The sequence below is a fragment of the Leuresthes tenuis genome, unplaced genomic scaffold (genome assembly GCF_036924035.1).
Source record: "Leuresthes tenuis unplaced genomic scaffold, fLeuTen1.0.hap1 SCAF_1, whole genome shotgun sequence".
In the NCBI taxonomy this organism is placed as follows: domain Eukaryota; kingdom Metazoa; phylum Chordata; class Actinopteri; order Atheriniformes; family Atherinopsidae; genus Leuresthes; species Leuresthes tenuis.
In genome coordinates, this window is record NW_027325355.1 from 27,846,486 (window position 1) to 27,869,839 (window position 23,354).

The 23,354-nt window shown below is 44.8% G+C and overlaps 4 protein-coding genes across 4 annotated transcripts; 2 read left to right on the forward strand and 2 right to left on the reverse strand.

The window, feature by feature from the left end:
• Window positions 1-199: 199 nt before the first annotated feature.
• trim25l (tripartite motif containing 25, like) lies at window positions 200-5,845 on the reverse strand. The gene is made up of 16 exons (XM_072375518.1): window positions 5,094-5,845; window positions 4,642-4,737; window positions 4,316-4,549; window positions 4,070-4,229; window positions 3,957-3,989; window positions 3,827-3,865; window positions 3,700-3,744; window positions 3,565-3,612; window positions 3,219-3,266; window positions 3,074-3,136; window positions 1,898-2,110; window positions 1,681-1,785; window positions 1,157-1,192; window positions 1,005-1,073; window positions 853-918; window positions 200-774 (listed from the first exon to the last, which is right to left on the reverse strand). The coding sequence occupies exons 1-16, from the start codon at window positions 5,721-5,723 to the stop codon at window positions 200-202; spliced, it is 2,460 nt and encodes an 819-aa protein (XP_072231619.1). The 5' UTR covers window positions 5,724-5,845.
• Window positions 5,846-6,850: 1,005 nt separating this feature from the next.
• Window positions 6,851-12,495, forward strand: LOC140279751 (uncharacterized). The gene is made up of 7 exons (XM_072374956.1): window positions 6,851-6,979; window positions 7,203-7,374; window positions 7,972-8,307; window positions 8,398-8,466; window positions 10,188-10,396; window positions 12,007-12,166; window positions 12,236-12,495. The coding sequence occupies exons 1-7, from the start codon at window positions 6,971-6,973 to the stop codon at window positions 12,361-12,363; spliced, it is 1,083 nt and encodes a 360-aa protein (XP_072231057.1). The 5' UTR covers window positions 6,851-6,970; the 3' UTR covers window positions 12,364-12,495.
• A 1,165-nt stretch (window positions 12,496-13,660) lies between these two features.
• Window positions 13,661-15,070, forward strand: nudt15 (nudix (nucleoside diphosphate linked moiety X)-type motif 15). The gene is made up of 3 exons (XM_072375070.1): window positions 13,661-13,886; window positions 14,551-14,747; window positions 14,827-15,070. The coding sequence occupies exons 1-3, from the start codon at window positions 13,720-13,722 to the stop codon at window positions 14,934-14,936; spliced, it is 474 nt and encodes a 157-aa protein (XP_072231171.1). The 5' UTR covers window positions 13,661-13,719; the 3' UTR covers window positions 14,937-15,070.
• Window positions 15,071-15,118: 48 nt separating this feature from the next.
• Window positions 15,119-20,524, reverse strand: cpo (carboxypeptidase O). Its single transcript, XM_072375617.1, has 9 exons — window positions 20,444-20,524; window positions 19,750-19,789; window positions 19,579-19,680; window positions 19,382-19,486; window positions 19,180-19,296; window positions 18,769-18,859; window positions 17,579-17,781; window positions 15,831-15,915; window positions 15,119-15,735 (listed from the first exon to the last, which is right to left on the reverse strand). Exons 1-9 carry the CDS (start codon window positions 20,509-20,511, stop codon window positions 15,479-15,481), a joined length of 1,068 nt encoding a protein of 355 aa, XP_072231718.1. The 5' UTR covers window positions 20,512-20,524; the 3' UTR covers window positions 15,119-15,478.
• Window positions 20,525-23,354: the final 2,830 nt, after the last annotated feature.

Below are 23,354 nucleotides of genomic sequence, written 5' to 3' on the forward strand. Positions count from 1 at the left end.
TTTTTCCATCCTTTTAGGTGGGGTGTGTGAACATCTCGCTGTGCAAATGATCGGCTTTAGGCTGGATGACCAGTTTACCCCGAAAGAAAAGGGGCTCCTTACTCCTCCTAACGTGGGGGGAGGAACTGGAACCATTTCAGTCCATTTAAAATGGATTTAATCAGCATCCATAAAGTGATAAAGCTGTTATAAAGCAGCCTCACAGGGAACAGATCTTGATGCTGTCGGAGCTCGACGAGAACTGGCCGAGCGCGAAGTCCAGCCCCACCCCGACTCCACTCCCCACCCCGAAGACGGCATAAAGCGGCTGGGTGAAGTTGGCCCGGAAGACGTGTAGCGGCGTCATGTTCTCCGCTACGCTGTAGAAGGCCAGCGTCCCCGCGGACAGGTCCAGGTAGATGCCCAGGCGCGGGGAGTAGGTGACGGGGATGTCCATCTTCTGGTTGTCGTGCATGGCTGAGCAGCAGGTGTCCGACAGCTCCAGGGTCCAGGACTGGGCGTTGTAGCCCAGGCCCGACCTGGCGTCTGACCCCTTCCTGTTGAGCGCCCCGTAGGCCACGCCCATGGAGGAGCCGCGGCCCCTCCACTCCACCTCCCAGTAGCAGCGCTGGCCGTGGAGCGGGCTCTGGCACATCACCTGGGTCCAGCCGTCGAAGCGCTGCGGAGTGTCGGGGTAAGGCTGCGCCGCCCCCTGCAGGGTGGCTTTAGTGGCGCCCTCAGACAGAACCAGCCGTCTGTGGGCTGTGTTGGGGTCAAGGGTCAAGCTCGCAGAATCTAAGGGAAAACATCTGAAAGTCAGTTGAGTCCATTGTTAATATTTTGACCTGAATGCTGAATGAAACCGAGACTCACACTGCAGGAACTCCTCTCTGCTCCTCGGCTCTGGTGCCTGAATGCTGTCCAGGTTGATTTCTCTCACTGGGAAGAACATAAATAAATAAATACGTCAGCATATGAGCACATTTTCTTTAATGCTAGACAAAGACGAAGCTACTCTGTCTCACATGCAGGGAAAGCAGGAGCTTGGGTCATGGTGTCCGGAGTGGGCGTGTCCAAGAAGAGGCTGGGGTTAACTAACCAATCACAAGTCACCGTCAACAGCTAATACAATCCAATATAAGATTAATTAAATAATATATCAAGACAACCGTCTTACTTTCTGTTGGTGTTTCAGACAGAGCTGCTATCCCCCCTGTTGAACATACACAGTTTGGTTAAAATTCAGAGAAAGTTTTCATTTCACTTGTGAGCATTTCTTCCATTTCAGGCCTGCAACACCTTCCCAAAGAGAAGTCTGGATGAGGGCAAATTGGGGCTGGTGAAAAGGTGGCGTCACCAAATGATGGGATGTTCAACTCTACTTTGAATAGGAGCAACTGGACTGGTTTGTTTCACCTCTCATATGAAAGGATCCCTCGGTTCTCTGGTTATTAGGGGGGAGTTTCGGCTTCTTAGCATTTGAAAGATTTCACAGCTGTGATCAAAACTCAAGGTCAAGGAAAAGATATTCAGAAAAAAAAAAAATCGGAGGTAAGTTTTTGGACTATTCCACAAGACCCAGGACTTACTTTTTAACTGCTGATTCGACTACTTTGACTACCTGGTTTATCTTTCTCCAACCCTTCTATACAAAGTACCCGGTCAGCTGTACTGGATCAGTTTCTGTGGTTTCGGCCTTACATGGATTTCCTCCTGCAGGTGGGGGGTTACCAGCTGGGGTGGCCGGGTTGGTGCCACGGCGATGGGAGCGAAACAGGCTGCTGATCGACGCCATCCGACTGAAAGCTGACCAACACCAAGAGGAGAGATGTGGAGAAGCGTCACATTTAAATGGTGACTTAGCGTTTGTGAATGCTGCACTTTTCAAGTTCTGCCACTTGGTGGACAGGAAACGTACGTCCAGTAGATGCTGGAGCTGGAGCCGGAGCCGGAGCCGGAGCTGGAGCTGGAGCCGGAGCTGGAGCCGGAGCCGGAGATGGTGTCGCTGGGATTGGAGTTGGAGTCACGGTCACAGGGAGGGAAGCCTGGCTCTGACTGGACCTGCTCCACAGGGACTGAGACTCCCGGCGGCTGGGAGTAGGACTGGGTCTGGGTCTCGGGTTTGTCTCCCCTGTTTTGAAGTGAAGTTTGAGCTCAAAGTGAAGATTCAGTGACTGTTGTGTTGATATATCATACAAGTAACTGCACTACACCACACACACGTCTGCTTATACAACATCTTTCTAAATAAATCCGTTACCACTGTTTTTTTGTAATAATGATTTAAAGCCGATAACAGTTACAGTGCAGGAGCACATAAATGAAATCTAGACTTAAACATGTTGGCTGCAGTGCTAACACATCCTGCTGCCTCTAACTTCCTCTGTGGGAGCTCACGGTCCATGTAAGAATGGCTGAATTCACTGCTCAGACGTCGCCTGCGACTTGCTTAAATGGTGATTTTATCGGATGAGGCGGCGGTTCTAAAATCAGGATTTTATCAGAGCAGAGCGAGTCTCCATGGGCTGATTTTCAGTCACAATTTCTGATGTGTTCAACAGAAAAATGTGTGAATGGAGCAGCTTTATTGGGAATTCAGCTCCATCCAAACACCATTATCTGTGTGTGTGTTCAGTCCAATCTTGAAAAGTCAATTTCATCTGATTTTAATCTAATTAACACGTTTAGAAGCATTTTAAATGTCTAGTTTGGTTGGACTGAATGAAAGTGTCCTTTTAAAGGTGTCCACAGTGTGAAAAGGCAGGATAATCAATATAATCCAGGACTAAAACAGCAAAACTTAAGAAAGTTAAACACTACTTACTATGTTTTGGTGGTTTAACAAGTTATTGCTGCATCAACATTGCATTTTATGTAGGTTTTTAAAAACTTATTTGGCTTGTTTCTACTGCATAAAACTGCACGGATTCACTGTCAAAAGTATAAGAACCTGCTGAATCATGGTGAGAAAAGCTGCCAGGAAGCTTAGCACAAATACCTCAATCTGTGGTGATCTTTGTTAGGAAGCAGGAAGAAAAAGCTGAACTATTACCAGTAAATATTTGCTTTCACATCACGGCCAGCACCTACTTACTGGTCTCTCTCTCTTCTCTCCTCCGTCTGTTTCCCAGTCTGGGAGAGCTTGTGCTTCCCCCGTCTACAACGAAGAAGCAAACTTTAAAACATCATTTCTACAACATTAACCCTTTTAAGACGGAGGCTGACGTGTGAAATCTCACCTCGTGGCGAGTCTCTGCTCCTCACATCTTGACTTCTGAGGCCTGAACCTGAACAATCAAACACAACTGCTATGTCACGTGACTGAATTACTCTTGAAAAAGTCACATGTCGTGAAAATAAAGTCACAGTCTTCAGAATTGAAGCTCCAACACTTTTCTTTTGTGCCAGTATCCAGGAAAGGACCTCATAGAGGAATATTCAGACCCAGTTCAAGCCAGGATGCCACAGTTTCAAAGAGTAGGTGAAAACAACAAAAACAAGACAGGCTGGAGCACTGATACCAGCTGGGACCAGACAGCATGATAAAAGTTGGCCTCCCCTGCTTCACACCACATGCACTGATACCTTGTCTATCTGTACTTCGCACTCCGACTGAGATACTGGGTGTAGAAGCTGTGGAAAATAAAATAAAGCACACGTTTAACACATATTCATGCAGGAGACAAAGTGAAAATAAGCGGTCGTGGGGGGCAAACAGACCTGGCGAACGGCTGTTTGTGTTGCGGGAACCCAGCCCGGAAAACACTAAAAGGAAAGGGAGACATTTCTCTCAGGATCTTTCACACGATCACCCCTCACTGTATTCAGAGTTCAGCAAAAAACTTACATTTAAAAATCCCTCCTTTCGGCCCTCCGCTGCGGCTGGCTGGATGAGATCAGTAGAGATCAGGTAAGTAAAACAGGCTAAAACACAACTGTAAGTTTCCTTATGGTGAAAGGAGAGTTTGTTAACTTACAGGCTCCCAAAGTGAAGAGTGTTGTGTCTTTAACTGGAAGAGAACACACAATATATTGAAAAAACCTGGAAGTTAAAGCTGGGACGAAACCAGAAAGGACTCTTCTGGGAGACCTTGTTTGGTGATCTTGCCGAGCTCCTGGTTGCACAGATCCTCCACCTGCTCCCGGAGAGTCAGGACGGCTTCTCGCACAGGCTCATAGGAAGCATCGGGATTGACGTGCACGGTTGGCAGGTCCCCCGTCTCAAAAGGGCTGCACAGGGACTCGCATGACTGAGGGAGAATAAGGGAGAACCTTGACCTTTAAAGGGAGTTCTTTCATGAAACACATTCCCGACAGTCATCTGCACGGTCCTTACCTGCAGGTAGTAGATGTGGTCTTCACAGCTGGCCAGGTCCTTCATCTCAGTGTCCCTCCTCTTCCGCTCCTTGATCTCAGCCTCTAAGTTATCGGCGACTTCCTGGGCCTGGCTCATCTTCTCCAGGCTGGCCTGATCCAGCAGCTCCTCCAGCAGCTCCTGCAGACGCTCCACTGAGCGCTGCAGCTCCAGCAGAGCGCTCCCCGTATCGTTGTGGACGCTGTCTGCAGAACGCTGTGCAGGCAAGGAAATCAACAGCAGGATGATCGGGACTCGGTCAACAAAAGCTTACATTCGGCAGACATGAAACCCTGCTGAGAACCAACCTTCATCACTTCCATCATCTTCTTCATGTCTTTCAGCTCTTGCTCTCTATCTTTCAGCTTCTGCTGATTCTCTGCCTGGATTTCCGACAGCACCTTCTGCAGGAGGACACACCGAGAAACAACTTAGAACAGACGAGCAGCAGGAGGCGCACATCAGGTGACGGCAACACGACAAGGAGGAGCTGTATGAATGGACAGGAATGTAGTTAGGAATGTCTTCAGCCTGGCTGCAGCCTCCACGCCACACAAAAGGAGAGAGAGGACGACACCCTTAAACAGAAACACAACAGACAGCTCCCAGGAGGGCAGATATGGTCTATTGTTCACCTTTGCTTCTACAATCGTCATTTATGAGAGACAAACCAAACAATCACACAAACCAGACCCTGACCAGATAACAGAGCTGTGCCCCCCAGCCCCGGCATCCCTTTCTAACGCCCGTTCTTTGGTACCTGTCTCTCCAGCCGCTCAGCCTTGGTGGACACACACTCGTGGTCTTTGTGCTGGCTGCTGGTACACAGCCAGCAGACAAACATCTTACACTGGCGACAGAAGAACTCCTGCAGGTATTTGTGCTGGGTGCAGATCTTCTCAGCCAGGTTGCTCGTGGGCGCGATGAGCTCGTGCTGCTTGAGGGACTTCTTGGTCTTGTGGGGCTTCAGGTGGGCTTCACAGAAGGAGCTCATGCACACCAGGCAGCTCTTAATGGCTGCTCGCTGCTCTCCTTTGCACATGTCACACAGCACAGCCGAGGAGGACAGCTTGGGTTTGGATCTAGACGAGGATGAACTGGCCCCTCGGGCACTCCGGATAGACTCCCGCACGTCAGATTTGAGAGCTCCTTTGCGAAGCTGTTCCACAGCCTCGGCCAGCATGGTGTTTCTGGACAGGGAGGGCTTAGGGCAGAAGGTCTGACGGCACTGAGGGCAGCTGTAGATCCCTTTGGGGTCATCCTTACTCCAGAAATCTTTGATGCAGCCCATGCAGTAGCTGTGTCCACAGGGGATGGTGACAGGATCATTTGGGAGATCCAGACACACGGGGCAATTAAACTGCTCCTCTGTCCACAGCTTTGCACTCATGGCGACGCTGTCAAGAAGGAAAAAGGCCGGGCAGAGATGGTCAGCAGAGATTTGAAGAGACTTAAAGCCGTAGCGTGGAAGGAAACGCTCAAGAGATGAAACAAAGTAGTGTGAAGCTGTGATTCAAAGAAGGAAACTGTGTCTCAGGTGAGAGAAGGCAGCAATGAGATGGGTGGGGCCAGAGCCGCCAGGCAGGTCGAGCGAGGAAAACAGGTGCTGGCGGAAAACTGCCAGAAAAGGTGTGAGTGGACCAGTCATTTCATCAGTAGTGGCCTGGAAAAAGCATTGAGTTTATTTACTGTTTAACATCTCTATACACCTCTGTTAAAATGCCCCTTTATATCTTTACATCTTCCTTAAGTTGAAGTATTTTCACGAAAATGTGACATGATTAGAATGTTAATGTTGATACACCAAGACTTAGGTTAAATTTTTCTGTCATGTTTAGTTGGATAGTTTCATTAGTTTGATCCCCAGCCTTAGGGTAAAGTACAGCAACATAATATACACTCACCGGCCACTTTATTAGCTCCACCTTGCTCATGAAATAGTCTGACCCCCTTTTGCCTTCAGGACTGCCTTAATTCTTCTTTCAACAAGGTGTTGGAAACTTTTCTCAGAGATTTTGGTCCATTTTCACATGATAGCATCACGCAGTTGCTGCAGATTTGTCGGCTGCACATCTATGATGCGAATCTCCCGTTCCACCACATCCCAAAGATGCTCTGTTGGATTGAGATCTGGTGACTGTGGAGGCCTTTGGAGGACAGGAAACTCATTGTGATGCTCAAGAAACCAGTTTGAGATGATATGAGCTTTGTGATAGGGTGCATTTGCTGGAAGTAGCCATCAGAAGATGGGTACACTGTGGTCATAAAGGGATGGATATGCATCTATATCCGTGAACGCGTTAGATTTGACATATTTATAGGACGTGCATTCGTTAATTTACATTTATTTACATTAATTCTGACAGCCCGGGCTCTAGGATGAAATTAATCAATCAAAAATAAATAAATCCGTGAAGAAAAACAAAAAAAAAAAGGTATTATGAGCCAAATAAAGACAGTGTCCTCGCACTAAAAATGTCCCTCCGGGCCAGTAGAGGGCAGCAGTGTCCAAGTGCAACAGCCACTCCGGTTAAAATATGGTATACACGAACAAATCAATCAGAAGAATCAAGTCATAGCAGCAACTTTAAGGCCACTTTGGTCTCTCACTGAGTCGGATCTGTTGTTGCTTCCTAAATGTCGCAGGTAATGTAACTGTTAACCATGAACGGGCCGTGCTAGCTTGACGCTAAAACTAGCCCCTGAGTAAATACGAATCCGCGTCATCGCTTCTCAGTAAATATCAGTATTTTGCTTCTTGTGAAGTATTTCAGTGTTTTCTCTTGTTTGTAGACAGAAAAGTATTCGATTTTAGCACATGTTCGGAGTGCGGTTTTATCCAAAGTGTGTGTTTTCCTGTCCTTTTCAGCACCACATCACCATTCAGGAGGGGGCCCAGCTTCCGCCGGTGCAGAAATGCTCTCAGTGCTGTGAGATGTATCACTGCCCGCTCTGCAGCCCTCACGTTTACAAGCCAACTCACAGATATAAAGTCCACCGACACCTCAAGTGCCACCGTTCAAGAGCTATTCGGTTTGAAGGTACATTTTAAGTGTGCTTGAGCCGATACTGTCTAATCTGTTTGGTAGAAGAAAGCCAAAAAGTTCCCAGAAAACATTTAGTGAAACTAAGGAACTATTTTACAACAAAGACAGGGCTGTTCTTGGTCAAAATATGGCCCTCAGGACAGGGGGTCTCCCCCCTTGGTATACACACTAATAAAAAAAAAAAAAGGTAGGGCAAGACAATATGACAATTTTATCAATATAATCCAAAATAACTTGGCTTACAAACACTATAACTACTACTATTAATAATAATAATGACGTCATGCCCCCTCAGAGGCAGTGTGAGAGTCTTCAGGTGTGTTTTATTCTATGTTGCAGCCCAAAAAGATCAAACTCTATAACCGTCCCGGACAGAAACACCCCAAACTCTGTTAGAAATGCATTAAATTTAAGGTTTTCTCACAAGCAGTTTGCTCTGAATACCTCGTGGAAAGTAATGCGTCATGTTTTCTGGATGCTTTTCTTCATCCAGTTGCAGCTCACAGCACTTAGTAATCGGTTTTGTATTATTGTTTCTCATGAATAATCCCTGGCGTCAGCACCAGCTACACAACATTTTCTCCCCCGCAGGCCACAGCGTCTACAAGTGCAACCTGGGATGCCGGCCACAGGCTCACTTCCACTGTCTCTGCGAGAAACTGTTTCTGAATCGTAATCAGTTCATGCATCATTTGAATACCAAACACCGGCTTGTGGCCGCAGCTGATCCGTCAGTCGGCCAGCACCCGGGTGTTGAAGATGAGGAGGACGCCGGCCGCTCTCCGCCACGTTCAAACGGTTCTCCCACCTGTGATGATGCACCATCGGCCGGCGGCGGTAGGTCCAGCGTGACGCCTGAAGCAGCGCCTTCACATCCACCACAACGAGCAACAGCCGGGACAAAGCTTCGCCCCATCGGAGCGGCAGGTGTTGCACCAACACATCCTTCTCTTTCTCATTTTCTTTCCTTGCTGCTACATATATTGAGCCAGCTTGTTTTTTCTTCTTCTTTTCCAGATCACATTCATTTAAAAGCCAAATCCTCGGCAGGACTTGATGCAGCAGGCAGTCATTTAAGCCCAACTCGTAAGCTGTTCAAACTCTATTTGTTAGAAAACTGTTTGTTAAAGCGCTCAAACGGAAGAAATTAGGAGGATATTTATGTTTTAAATTGCAGATTCACACCACATTTAGTCTGTTAATTCAATTCAATTCAATTCAATTCAATTCAATTCAGTTTTATTTATAAAGCGCCAGATTACAACAAGGCACTTAACTAATAAAGTCCAATTCAAGCCAATTGGAATTCAATTCATTGTAATCATAATCCAATTAATTCATATGGAGCCAATTAAAAAATAATATCGTAGCTAAGGAAACCAACAGATTGGACCGAAACTTGTCTTCAGTCCAATCTCCCATCCTGAGCCTGAGGGACTGTGGAAAGGAACGACTCCCTTTAACAGGAAGAAACCTCTGGCAGAACCAGAACCAGGAAGAAACCTCTGGCAGAACCAGAACCAGGAAGAAACCTCTGGCAGAACCAGACTCGGGAAGAAACCTCTGGCAGAACCAGAACCAGGAAGTAACCTCTGGCACAACCAGACTCAAGAAGAAACCTCTGGCAGAACCAGAACCAGGAAGAAACCTCTGGCACAACCAGAACCGGGAAGAAACCTCTGGCAGAACCAGAACCAGGAAGAAACCTCTGGCACAACCAGAACCAGGAAGAAACCTCTGGCACAACCAGAACCAGGAAGAAACCTCTGGCAGAACCAGAACCAGGAAGAAACCTCTGGCAGAACCAGACTCAGGAAGAAACCTCTGGCAGAACCAGAACCAGGAAGAAACCTCTGGCAGAACCAGGAAGAAACCTCTGGAAGAACCAGGAAGAAACCTCTGGCAGAACCAGAACCAGGAAGAAACCTCTGGCAGAACCAGACTCGGGAAGAAACCTCTGGCAGAACCAGAACCAGGAAGAAACCTCTGGCAGAACCAGAACCAGGAAGAAACCTCTGGCAGAACCAGAACCAGGAAGAAACTTCTAGCAGAACCAGAACCAGGAAGAAACCTCTGGCAGAACCAGGAAGAAACCTCTGGCAGAACCAGAACCAGGAAGAAACCTCTGGCAGAACCAGGAAGAAACCTCTGGCAGAACCAGGAAGAAACCTCTGGCAGAACCAGAACCAGGAAGAAACTTCTAGCAGAACCAGAACCAGGAAGAAACCTCTGGCAGAACCAGAACCAGGAAGAAACCTCTGGCAGAACCAGGAAGAAACCTCTGGCAGAACCAGGAAGAAACCTCTGGCAGAACCAGAACCAGGAAGGGTGTCCATCCGCCTCGACCAGCTGGGGTTTGAGAAGACAGAAAAGAGGGAAAAGAGGGAGGAAAAACACCGTAACACCATTCAAAGGATACCTGCTGGAACAGGGAAACACAAGTTAATAACCACAATAATGTCACATGTACATAATATCATTTGAGAAATTAAACAGGGGGAAAAAGAGAGCAAAGTGAGGAAAGGTGTGACAGATGAGGTCCCCCAGCAGGCTGGGCCTATAGCAGCTTAACTATGGGATGTTTCAGGATTACCTGAGCCATCCCTAACTATAAGCTTTATCAGAAAGGAATGTTTTAAGCCTGATCTTAAAAGTGGAAAGGGTGTCTGCTTCATTTACTGGCAGCTGTTAGTGTTGATAATTCCAGAAAAGGCTGATTTTACGACAGATTTGTTATATTTTGCATGTAACATGTCAGAAAGCCCACATGAAAGCATGTCAGGTGGATGAAATGTTTGCTTTCACAGCGGTGGAGCTGGAGATCTTGACCCAGCTGGGAGTCCTCCAGCAGCAGCAGACCCACATCTTACAGCTGCTGCAGCAGCTGACCAGCATGGACGACACAAACGGCTCGGCTACAGCTTCCCTGGGGGCCATGTTCCCCGTCGCTGATGAGGAAGGACTCGCTGCCTTGGAGAAGAAGCTCAGCCAAAGCCCAGACTTGAAAAATAAGCTTGTAAGACGTTAACGGGGCACCAAGACTGTCGAAAATACGTCAGTCGCAGTAAAAAAAGGACAGATTATATAAATAAAACTGCAAAATGATTTAAAAGTATGTTAAAAGCGATAAAATAAAGCTGACAACATTTTTAGATAGTTACCGAGCTTAAGGGAACATAATGAACCCGTATAATAAGCTGCATGAAGCTGATGTGGTAGTAAAATGGCGACCGCGGCGTTTCCAGTCATACGTTTTTTTAACCCTAACTAAGCAAACCAACTGGTTAAAACCAACCAGGTAGTTAAACCCAACCAACTGGTTAAAACCAACCAACTGGTTAAAACCAACCAGGTGGTTAAACCCAACCAACTGGTTAAAACCAACCAGGTGGTTAAACCCAACCAACTGGTTAAAACCAACCAACTGGTTAAACCCAACCAGGTGGTTAAACCCAACCAACTGGTTAAAACCAACCAGGTGGTTAAAACCAACCAGGTGGTTAAACCCACACCTTCTTCCTCCTTATGAGGATTTTGTGGCTTCTTAAAGGGAATCTGAGCTGCTGCAGGGATGGTACAGGATGTTGTTCTGGGTCCCGTTTCAGGTTAGGGACAAATGACCTTTATGATCATTCAAATTGGAGGATTTGTTGGCTCCTTCTTTGCTAATTAATTTGCAGGTGTAGCGTGGGCGACTGGACTCCATTTCGCTGCTGATCACTCCTTTAGACACAATCTCATCACAAGCTGAACTGACCCAGGGTAACTTAGGGCCTGGCAGGGAGCTTAATAATCATTTTAAAACTCAGTTATTCACAAATTGGCTCGATAAACCCTGAACTTCACTCCATTTCTCTGAGTTTTATTTAAGTTTCTAGCAGCTGACACTAAGAACATGTGGGCTAATTTTAACAGAAGTTAATCTGATGACTGGGTGGTGCGTTCAATGACAAGTTGCAAATCAAGTTGATATAAAACCTGGTAGAATTTTATTATCTAATATCTTTCTGAAACGAATGATTGGCTGCTGGTGAGAATTTGCTCTGAGGTGGCAGAGTAAAAAGGAAGAGATCCACGGCCTGGCCAGGAAGCTAACAGCGAGTAAATCCTACTGAGGTTTCGGCTTCCAACTTGAACATTGTCAGCTCGGGTGTGACATCCTTCCCAGCTCTGAGTTAAAGCAGAATGCCTCATTCCAACTGTCATGTAGGTTTGGTAACAGGCACATTGTCCTTGCTCTAAAGAAGCAATTAAACAAGGGATAAAACAAATATTAGCCTTTTCCCAAAATGTCTGAACAGCCACAAAGACGCTCCTGGGAGCCCCTGAGACACATATCTGAGACATTCAGGGGATCTCGAGTTTGTGGGCACACCTTCAATCTCTACCGTACTCTGGGGCAGCGGGGGGGGAGATTCATGAGTCAAATCCAACCGGACTTTACCCAAAACCAAGGTCTTAAACCTCAGTTATGTCTTTTTCAAAGTGAAAACTGGTCAAACCACCTGCACTTTCAAGCAATTTGTTCACAAAAAACTGGTCTGATTAAAAACGGCTCTGCACAAATGCACTGAAAACCACGTGGATCCGTTCATGTGTTCCTCTCCTCTGGAACTGTGGTTTCAGATCAGCTTTTTTGGGGATGCCGATGGATTCCCGATTGATCAGACCGTCCACATGATTTTACAAAGAATGTTGTCCAGCGCACTTTCCAAGAGAATGGACTGGAGAGGGAGGAACAACAAGACGTCCTTCGCGTCTTCGTGTTTGAAGGAAATAGTCAGAGGTGAGTGTGGAGCGCGCCGGTGGGTTTGCAGCTGAACCAGCAGCTGATGGTGATGCCTTTCTTTTCCAGATGCGGTGCGGAGGAACAGCGTTTGCGCCAGAGCTGCAGACGAAGCTGTCGAGTGTGCTGTGAAGAAGTGGCTGCAGCAGGCAGCAGAGAGCCACCGTAAACAGACGGAGGAAGGGATGAGAGACTGAAAACAGCAGGCCTCTGTTTCCTTAGCTGGGATATTATTTTTTAATTGGCTCCATATGAATTAATTGGATTATGATTACAATGAATTAAATTCCAATTGGCTTGAATTGGACTATATTACTTAAGTGCCTTGAGATGACAATTGTTGTAATCTGGCGCTTTATAAATAAAGTTGAATTGAATTGAATTGAATTGAATTGAATTGAATTGAACTGAACTGAACTGAACTGAACTGAACTGAACTGAACTGAATTGAACTGAATTGAATCTCCACCCATGAAAGTCTCACATAGCTTTCCTATAGTTAACTAACTAAAATAGTCCCGCTGGATAAAAGATTACAAACCATTTTTTTACATAATCACAAGGAAAATCCTGAGAATGATTTGGTCTTAAACTGAAATGTGTTAGATTACACGTTTTTAGTGTGTTGTGAGCTGTAACTGTGAACCCAGAGAGCTTGAAAAAGGCCAACTGGACTTCTTGGTTCTTGAGGACGTTTCACCCGAAAGGCTTCTTCAGTTCTAAACTAAATGTTGGGCAGCATCAGTACCAGAGTTACCCTGAGCTGGAGGACTGCTGAACTGCTGCTGATACTTTACCATGAGTAATTTGTTTCAATAAAAGAAATGAAAGCTTTACTTTAGATTTAGTTTGGGAGGTGTTGTGAGTTCTGGTGACCTTTTGAAACCTGAATAACAAATAACTTCTACATGAAAACTAATAGTTTACAGACACTAATAGTTGTGATTACAGACAACTCTTTCCAGTTTATGGCTTAAACCTATGGGTGTTTTATTAAAATCCAGTTGCCTCATATGGTCTAATGCAGATATGTAGATGATAACATAAAACTAAAGACGCAAACTTAAAAACTGCTGTCAGCTTTACGCAAATCCAGGAGCCAGCTATAAAATATACTCTGCTTTTTGGCCACCTCTGTAAAATAAACGTGTTTCTAACCAAAAGGTGGCACTCCTAGACCTTCTTCAGTGTCTGTTAGTCCCATCTGTGTCTATTTAAGCCCAAGAGTTCGGCTGAATGGTCCATTTATCTTAGGAACCTTTCTCACTGAGTGAAATAACCCAGAGTATACAAACAGCAACAAGGAGAAGCGCTGTTTTCTGACTTTAAAGAGGATCTGCAATACAGTCTATTTCAAATTAAGGAAGAATTGTCACTATATAAAGTGGTAAATAGACTGCTTGTGCTTAATTTATCATAATATTGCAAAAAACAATAATTGAACGCGCCTGAAGTCAGCGCCTCGTTAATCAAGCGTCTTAACAAACGCGGAAGTACACAGAAGGGAATTCTCCTTCTTTGCTAAGTAGCATGAGGTTGTGAGAAGTTAGCTAATGTCCGAGCCCGTTCAGATGTTGGATAAACCGGTCAAACGTCCAGGAGTCGGCGTCGGGGTCCTGGTAACAGACTCGGCCCATCCGGGCTGTGTTCTCATGGGGAAACGGAGGAGCGCAGTGGGCAAAGGAACATACCAGCTCCCCGGCGGTCACCTGGAGTTCGGGTAGGTGGGTAGCTAGCAGCGTCCATTCTGAAATCTGACACTGTATTCCTAATTTATTATGGATTTATGAACACTGTTTATATGCCGAAGTGTTCAGAAAATACCGAGACATGTTTTGAACTGATAACCATATCTGAACCTACAAGTTGAGTGTGCTAAAATGCTAATTAGCTGTATTTTTAGACGTAGTTTGGTGTGGGGTATTGATTCTGCCTTAAATACTATTAGAAAGTTTATGGGAAAAATATGCAATCCCTGGCAAAAATTATTATCATATCACCATATTTAGATATTTTCATTGAGCTTTTCATTTTGTATAAAAAATAGCTGGTCTTGTATGTTAAAACTTGTGGATTTCTTTTAGAAATGCAAATTACAAGGTGATTCCACCAGTTTTTCTCACTAGTTCATCAGGTTACATTTTTACATTTTTCTAGTATGTTTTCTGAATTTTTTTGTGACAGATCTGCATTTTGTTAATTTTTTTACTAAATAAAAAAAGCTGAATGAACGCCCTCCAGCTGTGGTGATTCCATTGTTTTTGCCTGAGGTTGTATTGTGATCCTCGGGATGCCGAACAAAGAGTTTGAGCTGTTCTGACAAGTGAGGAGGAGAAAGACTCGGATGTGATGCTCTGATGAATATGACTTCATGTCGTTGAAAGAGAGACGTGGGAGGAATGTGCTCACAGAGAAGTGCTGGAGGAAGCCGGAGTGCATCTGACGAATGTCCGCTTTGCTTCAGTGGTGAACTCTATCAAACTGGATGAGCAGTACCACTATGTGACCATAATCATGCAAGGAGAACTGGACAGGAGGCAGTCAGGGGAGCCGGAGAACCTGGAGCCAGAGAAGAATGAAGGTACCTGCAGTTCTTTTAGTCTGAGATGAAGCTTCTTCTTCCATCTGAGCTAATAATGAGCGCTCCTCTTCTTTCTCAGGCTGGACTTGGACACGCTGGGATGAGTTTCCTCCAGAGCAGCAGCTCTTCCTGCCGCTCGCCGGTCTGAGGCAACAAGGCTTCCAGCCGTTCAGGAACACAGAAACCTGAATCTTACCCAAAGGGGGAAAAAACAACAAAAAACCCAGACATATCTTCTCAAATCTCAACCTCTGCCTTTAGCTCAAGCATCACATTTTCAGCTCCAATACTAAAAACTGTGTTTGTATCGTACGAATTCAATAAATTCAAATCAGCAACTGTGATTTTATCCTGATTTTTATATGATCATCAGTGCAACAAATAAAATACAGTGGAGAGGAGGTAAAAACTGTCAGGCAGCATGTTTAGCTGTATGTCAGGATACATTCGGTTAGTTTTGGAATTACTTCATTGGCCACAATATGCTCGTTTCTTTAAATATATGCACATTTCATAACATTTAAACACTTTTTAGTTGCAGTAGTTTCAATCAAATGTACATTATCATTCATTCGGTGGATACATTTCCATCTAATTCATTATAAAGCTTGAGCACACAGACTTGCACATGTCCTGAGGACAGATGAAAATGCTGAATCATGACTTCTTCTTCTAAATCTAACTACCGGTGCTGTTTCTAGCGGGATGGCTGAAAGTGGAACGTTTTCTCCTCACGTCAGGCTGACCCCCACAGCTAACAGCACGGCCCAGAGGGTGGCGGCAGCGGTGGCCACAGCGCCGTTAAAGGTCTTGTCGTGGGCGTAGGTGATGATGTGCAGCGCTCCGCTGAAGGCCTCCTCGCAGGTCGGCTGGATCTGATCCTCAGGAAGCATGAAGCCGAATGTCCCGTTATCTCTCAGCTCAAAGGTGTAGGTTAAAGGGATCCCCAGCATCCGAGCCCAGTCTCTGGAGGAACCAGAGTTGGGGTCTGAGGAAAGGGATTAACAGGTTTATTCATTAAACCTTTAAAGAGAGTCCAAGTGACACAGAAAGTCAGTTAGCCGCCGGGATGAGTCCACGTACATAAAATATCCGGAGAGGTTCCCACACGGTAACTTTTCCCATGGACCTTGTGAATGGCGTCGGCTGCGCTTAATCCCACCTCCATCTGAGGAAACAGAGAACGGCTTTTCTCAGGTAATCGCTAAAATGGAAAGAAAAGCACAACGGGAACAAGAGAAATGCAGAGTGAAGCGTTGTGGAGCTTCATCAGCATTCACGACTCCACCCTGTGACTGACATTTGATGGCAAAATGAGCAGAATATCCAGCTCACGCATGAGTGCGTGAGCGCGCCCTCGTGAAGTATGACGCCATGTTTGATATGTCGCACTGCGGTGGAGGAGTGTGAGAACACGGCGAGGAACACTGCAGCCCAGTTTTAGTCACACCGTGCTTCCAGAAATGCCAACCTGAGGATACGATCTGTCTTCTGAGTTCTCGCTAACTAATGCTAACGTTTTCCCTCTTTGGTCGGGCCCTAATCCAGCTACAGTGTGGCATAAATAGATGTACCTTGAGTTTAAAACAATCCAACTGTCTGCAGAGGCTGTACATATTTTAAAATATGCATCATAAAGTGGATAAAAATAGGCGTTGACATCTTTGGCTTGAAGGGCTCTCTGAGGTTTACGGGGACTGTTGAGCTCCCTGAAGGAAAACAAAGAGAAGTCTTCTTCTTCTGTTGCATCGGCACCCTGTAGTTCCATTATCTCCCGTTGAACTTCACCGTCTGTGTTTTGTTCACATTTTTATAGGCTATTTAATCCGTTCTTCTACACTTTCTTGCTCTTGTGACCTGGGAAGGAAAGCTGTGTTCAGATGGGCGTGTCCAACACATGGCGATCATGGCTCCTTCCACGGGTCCTTTGGGTGTGTTCAGATCTATAAACTCTATAAACTAAAAATGGCTGCTGTTTCTCCCCCAACAGTTTTAAGATCTATGAAAAGGTTGCAGCAGTCAACCACTAAAGAAGCAGAAACCTTTCTCATGTTGTCCTGGTCTCATTAGTTATTATCAGACCACTCTTCAGTGTGCTGGTGGTCCCTCGGAAATGAGCCCCATCAACAAAAGTCCAGTCAAGCAACAATTGAATGGCAAACAGGAGGCTTTAAAGAGGAAATTATGGTGATGACAGAGGCGACTGAAGCCAGGTAACGTGTATTATTACGTCATAATATACGGTAAATACATGCCACCCACTGCTTAACTTTCACATTTCAGACGGATTTTTCTTAGATTTTATGTGCAAAACTATCGTTAATATCTGATTTATTTGGACTAAAAATAGAGCCGTCAGTAAATGCCTCAAAAATCAGTCGGAGGCAGTTGTTCACCAGTGAAAGAAGACTCAACAAGTGTTTTTGCAACAAGTTTCAAAGTCTCAGTGTTCTTAAACCACTCCTGCTCCAGGATTAGTCATCATCTCTGATCGCCTGATGATGCTGAGCAGCACGGTCCTGAGAAAAAGGACCTGTTTTACACACAGTAGTTCTCTGAGGAAGCCATGAGACTCTCTCCTAACACCAGACGGGCCTTGATTCTCTAGTATCAGTGTTTCACAGTGTTTCTGCTCAGCTCTGCAGCTGATGGCTGACTGCTCTTGGTTGCTCAGTCTGTTACTGACATCTTTCACACTGTGATGCATGTGACTGCAAATGCATTTAGCTCCATATCTAAAACCCTTGACATGAACATTAAGTCGGTCTTTATGTCTGCATGACTGCAATACGTAGAGAAGTATAAAAGAAATGTGTAAAAGGTGTAAATACCAGCTCGTCGTAGTTGGAGGCAGTGAGGTTGGGGTGTCCGTAGGGAACCAGGAGCAGCTGGCCGTAGGAGTGAATGGTGAGAAAACACAGGAAGTCGTCCTTACGGCTTCCTACAAAGTAAGTTACGGCCTGAGCCTCGGGCTCAGATATGGGCTGGCTCCCGCAGTAGATGTTTGAGCTGCAGTTAAAGGACACTCCGACTGCTGCAAATGCAGCCAAAAAAGAAGACTCAGACACAGGAGTACACCACTCACATTACACAGATGAGCAAATTCAGCTTATTTTACAACTCCATGTCCAAGCTGCACATTTCTGAACCGGTTTTCCTCTTTACTTCTGAGAGACTCTGCCTCTTTAAGGTGCTCTGTACCCAACCATGTTCCTGAACTGCTGTTAAAGGGGAAGTCCGGTGTTTTTAAACCTTATTTAGACCTTATTTCTGGCATCAAATACGTTCATCTTCTCACCGAGAACAGTTTGGTGAAAGTCGGCGTCCTTCAGAAGATATTTAGATAACTGGAGATCCATATAACGGAGTGAACGGGGCTTAGAGGATGCAGCCTCTAAATAAGGCATTATCTGTCTTTATTTCACCAATACTTTAAGAAGAATGAATGAATGAACGTGTGCTATAGCTCTGTTAGCTCATAGCTGCTGTTATGTGGCTACTTGCAGCTATAGGAGAGCTAACGGAGGGATTTCTACACAGGCACTCTACTGGGCCCACTTCATCCACACGCCCCCCTGCAGCACAGTTTATTTACTCCGGTAAGAACGTCCATCTTACTCAAAGTCGTTGTCCACGTCATCAAAATCTGATAAATATCCTGCCATGTTGCACAAAACTAGCAGTCGATGACGCTTTAAAAATACCGGAGTTCCCCTTTAATGAACCTAATTAGTTCCTCCAGCTGTTTCCTCTTAGTTTCACTTACTTTTCCAGCCTTTTGTTGCTTCTGTCCCAACTTTTTAGCGACGTGTCGCTGCCATCAGATTCAAGATGAGCTCATATCATCCATGAAATAGTAAAATGTCTCACTTAAAATATTTTAGGTTTTCAAAGTTCTTTTGGAAATAAAATGCAGTTTTCTTGAGATTTAGAAATCACTGCATTGTTTTTGTTGTATTTTTTTTACATTTTACAGTGTCCCAACTTTAATCTCTGCAAAGATAAAAGCAAAAACGCTCACTGCCCCAGTTGGCGTCAAAGTTGCGGTTGAGATCGATGCCGTAACAGTGGCCCGAGGGTCCCGGTGACCTGTTCTTCCTCCACAGCCGAGTCTGGACAGGTTAGAACATTCAGTCAGTCCTAACTAAATTCAGTAATGCATTAAGTGGCCTCTTGACATTTCTGTGAGATGAAACGCCTCCATGTATCGGTGCCCTGTGTCGTCACCACATCTCATCTCTCTGTAAATGAAATATTTTTCTTAATGAAACATGTGGAGCATCAGAAATCCTTTTCCTCAGTGATTGAACTGCAGCTTGTTCTGATTTAAGAGCCATTCTGGTAATAACCAGTGAGCCTCTCATATCCTGTTCATCTGCGGTTTGAGAGCTTCCAGTAATTTGATAAACATCTATCAAACACAAGCACTGACCGAGTTGTCCTTCCAGGAGTAGATGTAGCCGTCTATGTTGAGCACAGGCGTCACATAGAAGTCCATGTTCTTCAGCATCAGTTCCATTTTTTCATCCGTTTTGTATGTTTGTAGAATCTGGTTTGAAAGAACCGGCAAAAACATCAGGAATGGATTTAATGTCGGATTTCTTTCCTCCTCCTACTGGCTGCAGGTCTCTTACCTGTCTGACAAAGTACTGACAGAAGGCTGGAGCGATCCATTCCCTGGCATGAATACCACAGTCCATCCACACAGCTTTCTTTTTCTTCTCAGTACTGAAACCAATCTGGTAAAACAAATTAAACCGACTTAATCACCAACCCTCACCAGCATCCTTCAGGTACACACTCGCTTATTTTCCTCTAAAGTTTGGATCACCTTCAGCAAGCTGATGGTCCTCTTTTCATAAGTCTGCCCGTATTCCACCGCGGTGACGACCTCGGGGTGATCACGCTCCATCTGAGCCATCCAGCCACTGATCTGTAAGGTGGAGCTTGGTTATCATGTGTCCGTGTGTTGGTGCCTGTGAGACTGATCAGACCCGCTCACCTCCTCCATGGGATGGTATTTGTTGTAGTCATACGCCGCTCTGCAGAAAACACACGCAAGCAGCAGCAGGTTTTACTCACTCCTCAGTAATATTAGGGTCTGTGGCCGGGATTCAGAAGTTAATCGTCAGATTCCATCAATCTAAGAAGTAAAGTAATGCGAAGCCCTTTCTGCTGTTCCGCCTGGTCCTTTTGAGGTGGAAGGACGCTGCCACACCCACAGTCACATTGGATTCGGGGTGTTATCCAATCTAAAACCTTTACACAGTCAGAGGCTCGGAAAAGAGGTTTTACCTGACTTGGAAATCTTTTCTTCTTTTCTTTAATCAACTCTCGACGCAGGTTAAGGAATAGATGGTTCTTAGTTATATTGGTTGATCTGGTATAGCAACGTTTACGTTTCACATTCTTTGCACAGTATTAAATTGACAGTGAGGACTGGGTCTGTTCGGGTCTTTTATTACTATTAAATCTTTCTGTATGCTTGTATTTTTGTTATGTAAAATTTTCAATAAATATATTAAACACTAAAAAGTAAAGTAATCCCTGGAAAGTATCTGAAAACTAGGTAGATTTTAATAAGTAATAAGAGCTACAGCTACCTTATAATGTCCTAAAGCTGTTTCCTGGATCCATTATGGTTTCATATGATGAAAAAATACTTTAAATTTGGATGCAGTATGAATAAAACTCACCTCTCCATCATTGCTGCTCCCACTGTGAAGAGCAGCACCACGAGGTTTAGTCCCACAAAGTTCAGCATTGTTGCTTTTTCAAACTAAACTAAAACTAACCGTCTGTGTGCTACGGTCAGCTTCGCTGGACTCAGGAAAGCTGCAGTACGGCATCTGATACGGATACACCTTTGCCTCCACTACAGAGGACTTCCAACACGTGCTTTCAGTTTCTTGGTTAATGTTTCATCTGCTTTGATTACTTTACACTCTTTAAAGTATCGATAGCATCTTTTTATCATCATGAACCACCTTTATTTACTGTCCTGAGCTTGTTTTCAGCAGCCAGACAGAACAGATTAAATGATACAAACAAAACCCTAAAAAGGTGGAACTGAGTCACGACTTATTTGTTTTGAAAGTTGTTTAAGCATCTATTTTAACATGTTATCTGCCTTATCTTCACTAACGTTCCACTGTGACCTTCAGTGTTTTCCAGCTGATAGTTTTCAACTGTTTCATGTGTTCTTTAGGTAGAGAATGGAGGTGATATTTGTTTTCTATCAGAGCCCATCAGGAAAAGAAAGATCAGAACAATTCATTTTGACGTGAGTCTGTGTAAATCTCGGTAAAAACAGAAGAAATACAGCCTAAAAGATTTAAAAATGCAATATTCAGATGTTTGTAGGCCAGTGAAATCCATCACAGAATTAACATAAAAGCTAAGGGGCTAAAAGGTTCACAAAGTACTAGATCATACATACAGGTGTGAACAAACAGAATTTTATCTTAAAATAACTGTTTTTTCTTATGGTCGATCAGTAGCAACGTTGGCACGGCGACCACACAAACGTGAGCTTAAGGGCGAACCTGACCAGCAGCATCTGTGACATCACAACCCAGCTCCAACAGGAAGCTGCATATTTATAGCTTCTGCACTGAGCAGCAGGTCTCAAGTCAGCGTGCGCACCAGCAAACGTGATATCATATGTCCTTGGGCACAGAAAATGCATTTGAACCCTTGAGCCCTTTTTATTGTAGCACAGGCATAAAAAAACAGTTCATGTCTGGAAAGATGCTGGAAAACCCTGAGCTCAGGTGGAGTGTGTGACACAACAGCCTCAATCTAATCTAAGAGCTTCCATTCTTAAAATAAGCTCATAATTGTGCCCGGAGTGCAGTGTAACCGGAGTTTGTGCTAAATTGCTGCAATTCTGCATCTCGCAGAGAACATCCATGACGTCTGTACCTGTCTGTGACTACTTTCCTCCCCAGAAAAGGCTGCTTTTAACTTGGGACTCTTAGGTGGAGAATGTTGCCAGCAGAGGTCAGGACGATGCTAAGTGTAGAGCAAACTGTGGAGGACAGATGTGCACATCTGTCCACCCGGAAAGAAAGAGGCTCATTAGAACTGGAGGGTACAAAGTTTTGATGCAGACATTGAAGGGGAGTTTTAGTATTTTCATATTTAATTTGGCCTCAGTTTCAAATGCTGAGGTTACATGCAAAAAACTATCCCTGAGATCCAGTAGATTTGGCTTCAGACAGCTCTGAAAACTGATTTTCTTTTATTTTTCTACTTCTGTGAGCTGATTTCAGCACAGCATTTCAGTTCTCCAGGGTTGCAATATCCTTGCTGAATACCGTGCAGAAGTCCTGATCTACCCCTTGTTTCTTTCTATTTTTCTACCAAGCAGCCAGACTTTCTTGTTATCTTTTAAAGAGGTCTGAGGCAACAGTTCTTCAGGCTTTCTGAAGGTCTCTCAAAGTTTTTCTTTGGATATTTTCTGCCTTTTCTCTCATTTTCAGTCCTTGTACCTGAATATTTTCAGAGGAATGTTTTTTTTTTAACTCTTAACTCTGACTTATGAACCATTCAGGCAGAAAAAAGGCTCCTAACTCAAGGGATGAACCAGTGTTGTGTCGACACAGAACAGACAACTTAGCAAAGAAGCCGTTTTAAACTGGATCTTTAGGCACTTTGTCACAAAGACACATCATTTGTTCCCATTTCTTTAGCTGCATCTCTGAAAAACAGCAAAGAAAACACAGTTTGACAGACAGAAAATAGGATTTCTGCAGCAACAAGGTGATTCCCAAAGAGCTATTAGCTGAAAACTTGGCATATCTCAGCATGGTGTGCAGTGTGTCCTTAAAACATTTGAGGAAACTGGACAAGTGGAGGACAAAAGAAGAAGTGTCAGGCCTAAAAAACTATCTACAGCAGATGAACAGGATCTGAAAGTGATGTCCTTAAGAAAGAGGAAAAAATCCAGCTGTGACCTGACAGGACCTGAGAGATGCATCTGGACCTTCAGCTGATCCATCTACTGTTGGCCCAAGCCTCATCAGAAATGGTCTCCATGGAAGGGTGGCTGTCAAGAAGCCGTTCTTAAGGAAGGGAAACAGGGAGAAAAGGCTGAGCTGTGCCAAATGACACAAGAAGTGGACTGAAAATCAGTGGCAACAGGTCTTATGGAGGGATGAATCCTCCCCAGAGCCCGGACCTCAACATTATTGAAGCAGTGTGGGATCATCTGACAGAGAACGGAACAAAAGGCAGCCCACATCCAAAGAAGAGCTTTGGGATGTCCTTCAAGAAGCCTGGAGAACTATTCCTGAAGACTCCTTAAAGAAATGACAGAAAGCTTGTCTCAGAGGGTTCAGGCTGAGTTGGAGAATAAAGGAGCTCAGACCAGATATTCACTTTAAAGCTGTACAAACTGTATTTACCTTATGGGCTGTATTTACATTTAAGTTTGCACGGCTGCACCTGCTGCTTGTCTTTCTGGTAATTCATATAGAAATGAGGTGTGTCTGCAGACTGTCCACAGTACTGTATGCACACTGTAGTTATTGTAAAGCATCTCACGGTCTCCAGCATACAGACAGTTCATGGTGACACTCGATCGTTGTTTGTCGACAGCAGAAA